The sequence below is a fragment of the Dermacentor albipictus genome, chromosome 1 (assembly GCF_038994185.2).
Source record: "Dermacentor albipictus isolate Rhodes 1998 colony chromosome 1, USDA_Dalb.pri_finalv2, whole genome shotgun sequence".
Classification (NCBI taxonomy): domain Eukaryota; kingdom Metazoa; phylum Arthropoda; class Arachnida; order Ixodida; family Ixodidae; genus Dermacentor; species Dermacentor albipictus.
The window spans coordinates 120,418,895-120,432,562 of NC_091821.1; the positions used below are offsets into that span (position 1 = coordinate 120,418,895).

Sequence of the window (13,668 nt, forward strand, 5' to 3'; positions counted from 1 at the left end):
GCAATTTGTGTTTTGGCCATCCGCAAAGGTTTTAGTTAAATGCACGGATATTGGTATCTTTCTGCTTACAGCTCGGAGAATGCTTTGGAATTTTCAAAGAGCTCAGAATAGCGAAATTATTTCTTCGATGCAGCATGCATCGCCGTGACGCACTTACCCTATAACTATGATGCCCTTTCATCGCTAACTACAAATAAAGTACGTGACAAGGAATCAGTACCGACAAAATATCTTTATTGCAAACAACTAATAAATAATCACAGTTTCACAATTTGTTTCACTATTTGCCACAGCGGTCCCAGCTAAACATTCAGAACCAGTCAGCGCCAGAAAACAGGTGTGCAGAGGAACCTAGAAAAAGAAAAATATGAACGCTGATATTGGGTGTGAACATACAGATCGGGATTTCTATTTACGGACTTCTCTTACGTCAGTGCCCCTCGGGAAATTGGCCACCGATATGGCGGTCGTCTTCGTATGACGCCAACCAGTAACACGAGTGCAGGGTGTTTGAAGATTCGCCAAAAGAAAACACTCTTACGTAGTAGATGTGTTTTTTATTACAGACCCAGTTACTGTTTCTAAAAAATTCTAAAAATTGTTCAACTAGTGCACTGCAATGCAGTGCCAACGATAACACTTGTAATTTATCCAACATCCTAACTAAAATGCAGTCATCCCCACCAAACCCATGATGACCGCGTCTCTGCTATATATTTTTATTGAAAAACAAATGGTAGCTGTCTCTCTGACGATGTTAATTCATTAAGTTCGCACCTTGACTGTTGTACAAAGAAGCGGAAAGAAATGTTGTTTATTATTTTATGATTTCGCTATGAATTTTTTATGCCGCAAAGCACGCGATAAGTCCAGTCGAACTGCACGCCTGTAAAAGGAAGACGGAAGACCAGGGTCCATGGTCGCACGCTCGCACGCGCACGAACACACACAAACGCGCACGCGTGTGTGTCTGGCCAACAACTCTTATGAACAAGATATTTCTGAAATCGGACCCTAGCTGATCTTAGAACTATGACTTTCACCTTCTGAAATAGCAGAATTTTCTGCACTGCTGTGAGATGTCTATGAACCTATGTATTTCATAGTCACGACTGCGCAACCACACATTCGTTGTCTAGTAAATTGTAGCCGCTGCAGTGTCATCAGCCATGACGCCCATTCCACCGCACTGCGCTCTGCAACGTCTTGTTGGCATGTTGGCGGGGGCCTTTGTTGTATCAGCAATAAACACATCTTGGAAGAACTAACTTATGTTGAATAAAGTATACGCCCCCCCCCCCCCCCTCATGTAAACCCCTACGTAGTGCTTTGAGGTATCAGAAATAAAAGGGGGAGAGAGAGAGCGAGAGAGAGAGAGAGAAAGGGGAAAGTAGGGAGGTTAACCATATGGGAAGATCCGGTTTACTACCCTATGCTGGGGATAGAGGGGAAGGGGAGGTAAAGTGATAGCAAAGTAGAGATAAAGAAAGAAAGGAGCATAGACATACAATCACAGTCAGTCACTGTCACCGCATACCGCCACCTCATAGCACTCTAGCACTTGCAGTACTATAGACATCTGTTCAGGCTAAAGCCGCTTGTCCACTTCTGTTGCCCTTAAAAACTGAAAGAAATGCCTGCAATAGTAAAGTGCTGGCAGTATAAGCTGGATAATCCTGTGTCTCCGTCCCTCAAGCAGCAACATTGTTAACTGCATCCACGTGTCATCTCACGGTCACAAAGAGAAAGTAGACAAAGCATTCTATAGCGTTGCTCGCAGCAGCTCACCCATCATTTTTTCCTTGCTGTCGGTGAATACCCGCCAGCGGTCATACTTTCAGCAAACCGGGTCCAGAACCGATTCCTGTGTGAGCGGCAATTGGGATGCCTGGATGGATCTTCTTCACTTTATTTTCTCTTCGTACAAGATATGCCGGACCGGTCAGAGTCTTCACGTAGCCGAACGTGCCGGGTCCCCCAAAGTATGTTTCTCCCGCAGGAAATCCAAGCCCACCGCCAAAGCCACCTCCAAAGCCACCTCCGAAACCTCCCAAAAGTCCACTGGCCACTACTGGCCCAAAGCCTCCACCGCAGCCTCCTCCGAAGCCTCCCCCAAAGCCTCCTCCGAAACCTCCTCCATAACCACCTCCATAACCTTCCCCGTAGCCTCCTCCGTAGCCTCCTCCGAATCCCAGTGCATTGCCACCTCCGGGACCAAACCCAAAACCACCATACCCTACGCCGAACCCTGGCCCATAGCCGCAATCAGGCCCGAATCCTCCAGTAAAGACTGTGCCAAATAATGCGCAAACCACAGCTGTACAGATCTGCAAAAATAGAAGCAGAAAACAGAAAATTTATGCCATAGTACTTGCCAAAGAAAGGAGGTATTATGTAAGCATAAAAACGTGTTACAATTCACTTTACCTTTCGATGGAGGCGAAATGCGAAGACACTCGTGTACTTGGATTTAGATGGACGTTAAAGAAACCTACTTGGTTCAAATTACTCAGGAATCTGCCACTACGACGCACCACATGTCACAGAATGGTTTTACTACGTAAAACCCCATAATCTAATGAAATTCACCTTAACACTTTTCCACCTGCATAAATCCGTGGACTTCTGACATCTTAACGTAGTATCCGACTTCGTTATGTGAGGTAGCGCGGCTTCTTATTAAATGATTCTGTTTGCTTTGTTTATTCGCTGTTACGCAACTGGCCATCCCTCCAGTGGGCATGAGCTGATAATTGCAATATGAGTGGAGTTCACCAGGGCGATAGTTTGTTCCCAGAGACATTTAGTACGAAGGTAAATTTGGTTGGATTGCTTAGAGTTCAAACATGCTTACAGAAATAAACGTTAAGTGCATTGCACTTGGTTTTTGTTTGTATTGCTTCATTCTACTTTATGTTTAGCTAGCCTAGCGTACTCTTAACTATGTATGGAAGATTATTGATGGTGCCTCAGCGAAACACTGCATAATTAAAATAATTGCGGACATGCACAGGTACACCTATCTGTCTTGTTTGGGGGCATCTGTTACTCATTGTTTATGTCCACTTATTGTTTTGAATAAGTTAGCGCAACTTTCCCGCATGAATGATAACTGTTGCAGGTTTTACGCTAGCCCACAGAAATGCTTCTCTTTGGCAGAAGAGTGAAATTACTGTACAAACAGCTTACGATTTGTCTCAGAAAAGCCGCAATAGAGTAACTTCGGAACCCAGTTTTTTTTTCTTTGGCCATTATATAAGAAGGAGATGTCGGCGCAATAAATATATGGCGCCAACTACTCCTTGTCTTATGAACAGTTAGTGTAGTTAAACATGTACTTTTGAATGCTTATTAATATAGTTTGTGTAGAAGAACGAATAGAAGAACAAGTCATGTTCACAGGCAAGAATAGTTCAATATAACACGCAAAACAACACAGCAACATTACGAAGGAACTCTCAGGTGAATAATGCGAGCAGAAACGAGAATATCACAGGACACTGAAGGTTACAGTACAAATAAGGAACGCCGTTATCGACAAAAAACATTTTACATCCGTTAGTAACAACAAACAGTGCCGCTGCCCTCAAAACACTTTCTCAATGATGTCAAAGTACCCTTATCATCGCTCTTATAGACAACGAGCCTAATAACTTCTTTAAACCTAATGATGTACGACCCGTAATTTTCTTAGTGTGCAGTTAAGGCATTCTAGAAGATGATGATATGTATTCCTCCTCAATGCAACATCTACGCTGTGGAATTTCAGCCCGCCTAATTCTGCGCAAAAAATGTCTCGTGTAAGTGGTGCCAAGCCATATACGATTAATTCTGTATCTAATGTTTTTGTTGAGAATAAATGTAGTGGTGAATTCAATAAGCTCATTAGTGTCAAATAGACCAGGGCACCTAGAATTTTGGTGCAATAATGTGTTACCAAATATTTTGGATGATGTGGCCTTTAAAATACACCACTAACGACTTCCTTATAGTAGGAGGAAAAAACTTCAATCCGATGTGCTTGTCCCAGTATGCCCTAGAAAAATGATGGTACGCTGCGCTTGCTCAACCAAAGTCAGCTCCTTTTGAGCGTCTCACGCACTACGGCAGCATTCATTGACTTCATCGTCTCGTACAGAAGTGATAAAGTTTTTCGCACGTAGGATGTCAAATACTTCCGCCGTCAATGACGACGTCGAAAAACATAACATAAATGTGCCTTGTACAGAGGGTTATCATTTTAAGTTTTATGAAATTTTTTTAAAAATAGCATGCGGCAGATAATATAATTGTAGTCCCCGAGCTGAATTATTCAGAGAGGCAGACATTACTGGCATTAACAAAAATCAAAGATTATCTTTTGAATTTACTACTTTAAGGCACATGTCGCAATTTACGAATTGCAGCTGATTAGATTACAAGGCGTATCCACTTGGATGAATTTCCAGAATGACGCCAGTTTGGAGATATGCGCTATCAAACTTGACGCAAAAAAGCACTGTTGCTCCACTTAGTTTTCTAACAAAACTCTCTTTTGTGCGTTCAATCACTAAAGTAACTGAAACGCTCATGTATTTCGTTCCACTCTTTGGGAAATAATATCTTCAAGCTGGTGTTATCCCGGAAATTCATTTAAATTCGATACATCTTGCCAGCTCACCAGCTACAATTCGTAAATTGCAATACTTGCCGTAAAGTAAATAATAAAGAAGATAATCAGGGAATTTTTATTACTTATTTGAATATGTGTTTCGATTTATCGTGCTAGTAATGTCCGCCTCTTCGAATAATCCAGCTCAAGGACAAGAACTATGCTATCTATCACAGGCGTTATTTAAAAATTTCACATAGCTTAAGATGAACACGCTGTATAAAACTGATGTATAACAAATGTCAAAGTGGTAGAGGTGGTTGAACTCCAACCATCCGCACAGACACGCATCTATCCTGGAAAGCGTATGTAGGCTTGCTAAGGCGTATACTGCTGAAAGGCTTTAACAAACCTGTCCCTTTTCCTAATTGCACTATCTACTGACAACTATATTCACGGCGGTGTAACAAGCCATTAGTAGTCGAGGTATTCTTCAATTATTTTATGGACTTTAATATATGTCTAACATGTCTAAAGCCAATGTTAGTTTTGTACATTTTGCTGACTAAGACGCAACATTTACTCGTCATGCACGCCTTCTTACGTTTCAACTGTTCAGCATTTGTTCTTATGCTGAGCAGCTGAATATTCGACGCGGAAGAATGAAAAAAAAAACTGCCACAAGAAACTCATCTATAATTTTAAACATACAGCGCCATACCTTTAAAGTTAAATTGCAGCTGGTTTTCAGCTGCAGGCTCAAGAAGTTATTGTTCTTTGCGAAATCCATAACAACATTCAGGCCACCATATTATGCACTCATGTAGCGGGGAGACAAAGCTGACGCATGCGTAGGTCTGCAATAATGTGCCAGCTTGATGAGCCTGCTACATGCGAAACATTTTTGTGATTAGTGTGTACGAGAAAAACTGAAAGTCGCAACAGTCGGTTTTGATTCATTAGTAACTGCAGCGCGAGAGGAAGACAGCAGACAGAGACGAAACGAACACACAGAGTTGCACCATAGCGTCTACGGGGTAATGGTGCAAACCAGGTGTATCAAAATCGACCGATGAACGTCTACAATTTATTTTTTACATAATATCTGCCTCAGAAAGATCCCCTCAAGAAGGCTCACTAGAGAAAAACGAAGAATCATGTTCACAATGCAAAAAATCTAATAATTCAAATATCGAGCTTTGCAGTTAACCAAATTTCGTTCACGGAATCGAACGAGAAGGGGTACATACCAGCGGCTTCATTGTCGACTGTTCGAAGGGGGCACACTTGAGGGCGCGTTCTCAAGGTCTTTGCTTTTATATGGCTAGACACCGATCTCCGCCAAGTTCTCCACCACTGATGCGCCAGGACTGCACAAGTGCCCCCTGTTCCTAGTCGCGACCATACTTTTGTCACCAGGAAGAAGGAAGGCGCAAGAGCACGTAGTAAAATACGACGCGATTGATGTCTCAAATTCGATATCACTGGCCTTTTCGCCCGCTGGCAATGACCTATACTGAGCAGCCCAAACGGTGCGCGTACTAACACCGACTAAAACGGGGAAAAAAAGAAACTACCGGGTACGCTTATCAGGTTTCCTTCAGCTCTCTTCGGCTCAAGTTTTCCCTCTGATAGTTATCTAAAGAGCCAGGACACGCGACAACTTTGTATGCATACACGCTCCGCCTTTCTTTCTCGCTTTATGGAAAAGGCAGTTTGTTACCAACTTTAAAGCCAAGGCTACACATTACATCCGACATATCAATGAATGAGGAGTGCAGCATACAGCGCACTGAGCCCGCGAACTTTGAGTTGTGTCTTTCTGCTGAATGTTTAGGTGCTATTCGGTGTGAACGCCACAACGAAGAACGAGGAAATGAACCGTTGCACGGTTTCATGTTCACCTTCAAATTTCGCTGCACTCTTTCTCCATACTTCCCATTTTGTCCAAAGCCACAATATGTCCTCGTTTTGCTAGTAAGATGATAAAATTGACAAAATTTTGAAGATAACATGCTGTGACAATATAATTCTAAGCCATTATAATGTTAGGAAGACTTAATCCGAAACTAATTATGCTGTCTCAATTAGTAGTGAAATAACCGTAAGCAATCGTCATGCACTACGGCAACCGGTGTCATTCCATGACCATCCACGAAGGGTTAAATAACTTGCGCTAACGGCCTAACCACGGTGAAACTGCTATTAAACAGGGATCAGTTTTTTTCCTGTCCTGTTAACCATGGTTATCATTTTGTCTGACAGTTTGTCAGCCTGCCGAGAAGATAAAGGGATAGCTCCAGCGGAAGTCATCTGAGCGCGGCGTCCCGTGCTACATCTGTATGCTTACTTTGTCTTCTGTTATGGCAGTAGCACATCAGTACGTTGCGCGTAATGTCACTTGAAATTTTCGACCACACGATATTACGAAGCTTAAAATGCGTGGCGAGCCTCGAAATCCACAAGTGCGTCGACACGTGCACAGCTTCCCTCGTGGTTTCATTTGCACAGCCTGTGTTCTTATGCCCCCAGGAAGGGCAATCAGAACAGAAAATCGGTTTGAACTCCTGCACTAAGGGAGTAAGGGAAGAGAGCGAGAACTTATGTGCATGCGTTAAGACGCTAAAGCAAATAAAATAGCACTAGTCAAGGGTTTGTACACCAGTAATGTCCCCTAGAATGAAGCGCTAAAGCTCCTCCTTTCCTCCTTGCTAGTGAGGACTCTTGGGGGGTCGGCATTTCCGAAGAGACTGTTGAGACATCCACCGGTAATCAAGGCGACTTAGCGCTGTCACCAGTGGCCCTCTTAGTTTGCTGTAGACACGCGAAACTACGCTCCAAAAGAGATAAAGAGGGCTTGGTATATCCGCGTAAAAGTAGCGTACAGCGGGTGACCGAAGAAACTTCTGACATATTGAAGCAAGTTCATCTAGAGGAAAGCCGAATCGAGTGGTACTATCAATTAAAGCTGCTCCGAAAGCACTATCCAGGACAAATAAAAGTACAAGTTAGTGAAGGATTTGAAAAGTATTTTAAACATATGCTGGTGCAGAATATTCTGCACAACCTATTATGCTCACAGAACATTCTCCCTTTCCGGCAAGTAGGAGCGAATCAGCTTCCGTGTTCTGTGCGTCAACACTGTAGGCGCAGTATCGGGGGAAAGACATGCTCCACTTTAGCCCAAGTACGACCTGAACTGCAATTGTAGGTGCAAGGTACGAGCAGTGCAGGTAAATATGTTAGCACTCAGTACATGTTAGGTTTCGTCTAATAAAATAGAATATGCACATTTATGAGGCATCAAAGGTGAAAACACACACACACACGCACACCCACACACACACGCACACGCACACATACACGTACAGACACACACACACATACACAAACACACACACACACAAACACACACAAACACAAAAATGTGGAATATCCTTCCCGCTTCAGCACTTAACCTACATTTCATTGGTGCAATGTGGTGTTCCCATGAGGAATTGTTCACTGCTATTTTTCAATCGTGCTAAACTGTAGCGGCTGTGATGAAATTTAAATTTTTCGCGAACTCGGCGTTCCAATACGTTTTACAGCGAGAGATGAATTTCGATGGTGGGGTCTCTGGTTTGTTAAAAGAAACTTAAAAAATATTCGAACGCAACGACCTGCACCGACTGCGATTAGCCTTAATTAGGGCTGGTTCACTTCTCGGCCAGCAGTTGGAAGCCACTCAAATCTTTACTTGCAGCTTAAGGAGGTTCGGCGAACAAGAAAACTAAAAAAATTCGTTAATCGTGCTGCACTCTGTGTGTTAGTACTGATCTGAGGCGTTCAAGCAGCAGCGCGCCACTCGCCCCACCCAATACTTTCCGGCTGCTGGATGTCACTGCATGAGCCTCTCCGAACCCGGGCCGCCACTGTGAAGCCAGCACTGCAATATCAGTGGAGCCGAACGAACATTAGGTAATGATAGCTACCTTAGCCAACGCATTAGTCCAGGCATCATGTCTCGGCGGTGCATACAATTTGCGCCGCGGGACCTGATGTAGGTCCGGAGGAAAACATTTCGTACCGCCAAGGCAGACACGCGCCGCTCAGCCGCAAGCAAAAATAGACGCAACTAGTATTCCTGTCCGGTGCTGCTATTTTCCCGCAGTCTCCAGATAAATATACTCCGTGGCTTTTGAAAGAGTCGTGTAGTCGGGGATGCGCACGGATGCCCGCAAACACACGCACGCCCTCACACACACACACACACACACACACACACACGTATATATTATATATATATATATATATATATATATATATATATATATATATATATATATATATATATATATATATATATATATACAGACACTTCCTAGGGTCCAACTCATCTTCATCATCACTATCATAAGCCTATTTTATGACCCTGCGATCTCCAATTACCCCTATCCGGCGCCAACCGACTGCACCTAGCACCCACAAATTTCCCAATTTCGTCGCACCACGTAGTCTCCTGCCGTCCTCGCCTGCGCTTCCCTTCTCTTGGTACCCATTCTGTCCACCTAATGGTCCAACGGTTATCTAATCTGCGCATTACATGACCTTCCCAGCGCCATTTTTTTTTCTCTTGATGTCAATTAGAATATCGTCTATACCCGTTTGCTCACTGACCAAAACCGCTCTCTTCCAACTGCTACTCCAACTACTACAAAAAGACAAGTAATGTGACACTCAGCCTACTTTTCATGAATGTGTTGCATTGCCTTATTGCATTCTCTGGTGAGTCAACTAAGTGCACTACGCCGAAACCCTTTCTAACAATAAGTGCATTATTCTGATTTCTAAAGTAATAAACAAGGCTGTTATAATGTAGAATTTACATCGCAAGATGTAAATGTAAAGACGGCCAGCCAATCCCGGCGAAGACGTGGGCAGAGCGCCACTCGGACCCTTGACGGACCACCTCAAGGAATAACATTGTTATAGAATCATTACAGCATTTTAGCCTTAGCTTCAAGAAAGTATTATTAATATTGATGAGATACTCTGCAATGGCATTGTTACCCAAATAAGTTTCAGATAACACATAGTTTTTCTCTCTGGTCGAAGAAGTATACAGTCATAAGCGCTTGCGCTGAAATTCTAGCAAGGAGGTAATCATACCTTCTTTTTCTGAACGGTGGTACTATACCTGTACGATTGTACCAATGCGGAAACATTAAATTCCGGAATTTTGCATGCTAGAACGACGATCTCATTATGAGGTACACCATTTTGGAGGACTCCGGCTTAATTGTGACCATCCGGGGTTTTTAACACGCACCCGATGCACGGTATGCAAAGCATTTTTGCATTTACCTACAAACCGAAAGCGGCTGCCGCTTCACGCCCGTGACTTCTTGCTTCGCGGAGATACGCCATGGCCAGTGAGCTAATGTGACGGATAACAACACGGAAGCAGAGCAATCGATGGCGCTTTGACCTCGCTTTATAGCTGCAAAAGAAAGAAACAGGCTTTTGCTGCTACTAGTAATTTGTTAGGTTTAAGTGCCGCAGCATAATGAATATCCTTATATATTCAAAGTGATACATAAAAAAAGAAACATTTGGTCAAAATTGGGTTGCTTTAACGAAAAAACCACTCAAAAACACAAAGCACAAGAGGAGAAGTTCACATCACAACGACTGAACGAAGGTGACAACGACAACGAAGGTGAACCGAGGCTCAGTTACTTACTTGGAAGGTGCGACAGTGCCCAAGGTTGTTGATGATCTGCTTCAAAATGGCCCCAAGTATAGCCTCACTCCAAGCTTAAGGAGCCATGAACTGCTTGCCACCGTACATCGGCTGGCTGATAAAAACCAGTCGTTGTGATGTGAACTTCTCCTCTTGTCCTTTGTGTTTTTGACTGGTTTTTTCGTTCAAGTATGTACCAACTGGCGCAGATTTCAACCATTGGGTTGCTTTGTTCGTTCGCAAATTGAGCGTGTATATTTTTGACGTTAGATGTTGCTGTCATGTTAAACGAAATACGTGGCAACGTCAAGGCGAAACTACTCGCAACACATTCCCTCTTGAACGTTCTTCGTACTACATTTTGACAGCCTTTTCTCAGCAGGAGACGAAAAAAAAAAGGTTGACGTACAGCTGGAACTTCTTGATGAGGCCTGCATTACCAACGAAATATCATATTGGCTGAATAATTCTTGTGGCTTAGCATAATTTATTCTTGGGCTATAGACGTTTCATACTGAAAGCAACAACGGTAGTGTTGACACAAGACGGAAACAAGGAAGAACGACAAGACGAATGCTACACCCACGCGCACATAGCGTTCGTCTTGCCACCGTTCTTGTCTACGTCTTTTTAACGCTACCGCTATCGCTTTAAACCTGGGTGGCTTGGCTCGCGGGCTTTTAGTATAGAGCCGGAAATAATCGTGTGACGCTTGTGTGTGGTAGCTTTAACGCTACCGTTATCGCTTTAAATCTGGTTGGCATGGCTTGCAGGCTTCTAGTATAGAGCCTGAAATAATCATGTGACGCTTGTTTGTGGTAGGTTTAACGTTACCGCTATCGCTTTAAATCTGGTTGACATGACTTGCGGGCTTTTAGTATAGAGCCTGAAATAATAATGTGACGCTTGTTTGTTGTAGCTTGAGTGTTATCTTTCTGCGCTGCTGGCGTGTCATTTGACCACAATCCATTTTATTTGTATTTAAAAAGTGCGCTTCTTTTCATTGTACATTTGCCAACCAAATCATGGTATCGGTCATAGCTCAAACGATGACGAAGTGCCAGCTGCATATGGTGAGGCATGACTGTTGCAAGTGCTTTGATCATTAGAGCCATGCTTGCATATCATAAGATACGTGAAATGTGCTTGTCCTGCGAATATGCGCCGATCCCAAAAATGACTACTCCCCCAGTATGGCTTGGAAAACTGTCAGTAGATAAAGCTATGTTTCCTATTAACGAAAAGGTCCAGTCAACCTTGTATCCCCACGATTGAGATAATGTGGATTTTGGGCGTGTGCGTGGAGAAAAATAAAGACAACCGGTTCCAAATGTGTACTGAAGAATAATTTTGTCACATTTTGCTATAAAGAAAGTCATCACTCGTGTCAATACGGCACGTTATTTTAGTCAACACGGCCTTTCTAGTGAGCGGCGGCAGCCGTGGCGCTGTAAGTTTTGTCCGCGTCGGCGTTGCGCACGATGCTGGTGCGACATGAACAGTATCCATGGCGCCAAGCCCGCGTGCACGAAATAAAAGGATCAGTTCAGTGCAGTTCAAATTTTAATCGAATATCAATTTATCTATCGAACAAAATTAGCTGTCTCTTGATAAGGCTGCCTATAATGTGTCTATAGGTGTGCTTTCTAGGTATTGCGTAACGAGCAGTGTATGTATCTTGCTCCTTTATTCAATCTCTACCAGGTACCATCTGCATTTTTTCCGGGAGTTTGTGCATAATATTCGAGGCGTACATTAGTAATTATGTGCAATTTCGTTTCGAGGCCATAGATAGCAGTTACATTAAGCTAGGCTCCTGGCGTTGGCCCTGCAAGATGAGGGCATTATTGTTGTGCTTCTCATGACTAACCTTTTTCGTCCTTGAAATGCCATGGTAGTCAACTTTCGCGCTGGAATGCTTTAGACCGCTATTAATGCTTCTGAACGTCTCTTATTACTTAAGTTTCCTTATCATCATTTCTTGCACTACCTCTCCCTTTTTCCTCCCTCAACTTGCGAGCTTCGCTAAAGATCCCTGCCTAACGCAGGCCTTTTCTATACATGAGAAGTTACAATAACAGTGTCGACACAAAAGTTGAGTTCCACTAGTCGTGTAATTAAAACATTAAGCTCAAGTGGTACCATTAGCATCTTCAATGACGGCATGGCAAATTGCCCGATGCGTAATTTTAGCGCCAGGTTTACTTTAGTGCAAGAATTCGCATTTGATTTTGTATACACTACAGTACGGAAATGCAAGTAACACAAGAAAAACAGTTCTTGAAAATATTCTTGATAGCGAATTCCTCTAACGAGTTGGAGATACAGAAAAAGATGTTCCCGTCCACAGTTGAGTACCAGCGCAAGAGCCGAGTTAAGGTGTCCAGAACAGGAGCTCAATAGATGGAACTCTGACTTCTACTTATTGCCGTCTCTGCTTGCTGCCCGCCTTATACGAGGAGCTTAGTTAGGGGAGAACGTAGATATGTTCACAATGCACAGCTAGCAATGTGTAAAACGTGAGAAGGACACGATGCAAGGACTATGCCTATTTTGCTTTCTCGATACCTTTTTTGCCTAATAGTATTTCATGCTTAGTGATGACTTCCTGCTTTATCTTCTCTCCTTACTTCAGACTTTTCTCCGAGACACGGAGACCTATTTTCACCGTAAATAACACTTCGCTAACTCAAGGAAAACACAGAACAGACGTGCATATGAGTGTTCTTTCGGGGTGAGGCTTGCGTAAGCGTAAGAGCGATAATTGTGTTCGTGACGGGGCCGGTGTGTTGAAACGCTAGCCAACGTACATAGAGACGATGCACCGGCGCGTAACATTGCCTATAGCTGAGCGGAACGTTACGAAAGACAGAAATGCACTATTTCCAAACCTGAGTCGTGCGTAATGGCTTCGGATGAATGCGCCTTCTATTTTCTTGCAGGAAGAAAATTCCTCTTTCAAAGCGCCAGCCTGAGCAATTGTAGGCATCCATTTCTCAGTCGAACGTTTTCGTTTTCTTTCTTTTGTTGTTCAGCTGAAAATACGTCTCAAGCTGCTTGCTGCAATTCTGCCACCTAAATGGTTATTTTCAAAATGAAGAACATTAACAATGATAGCCGCCCTTCTGTGTCAAGCAAAGCATTTCTGAAATGCATAGATGACGCAAATTTGTGCAAATAGTGGCGCTTATGATATGGCGACGATGGTGTGACGACGACGGCGTGATGACAACGTGGTACCGATGCTGTAGGGATACTGATAGGATGACCATGTTAAAATAATTAAATGATATGAAAATGACGGCATGGAATGGAAGAAGACGAGGAAGGAGTGTAGCTGCCGAGGCAAATC

At 43.2% G+C, this 13,668-nt stretch overlaps 1 protein-coding gene across 1 annotated transcript; it reads right to left on the reverse strand.

Moving 5' to 3' along the window:
* Window positions 1-217: 217 nt before the first annotated feature.
* Window positions 218-6,065, reverse strand: LOC135904854 (keratin-associated protein 6-2-like). The gene is made up of 3 exons (XM_065435838.1): window positions 5,842-6,065; window positions 1,789-2,327; window positions 218-351 (listed from the first exon to the last, which is right to left on the reverse strand). Exons 1-2 carry the CDS (start codon window positions 5,851-5,853, stop codon window positions 1,830-1,832), a joined length of 510 nt encoding a protein of 169 aa, XP_065291910.1. The 5' UTR covers window positions 5,854-6,065; the 3' UTR covers window positions 218-351; window positions 1,789-1,829.
* Between the last annotated feature and the right edge of the window lie 7,603 nt (window positions 6,066-13,668).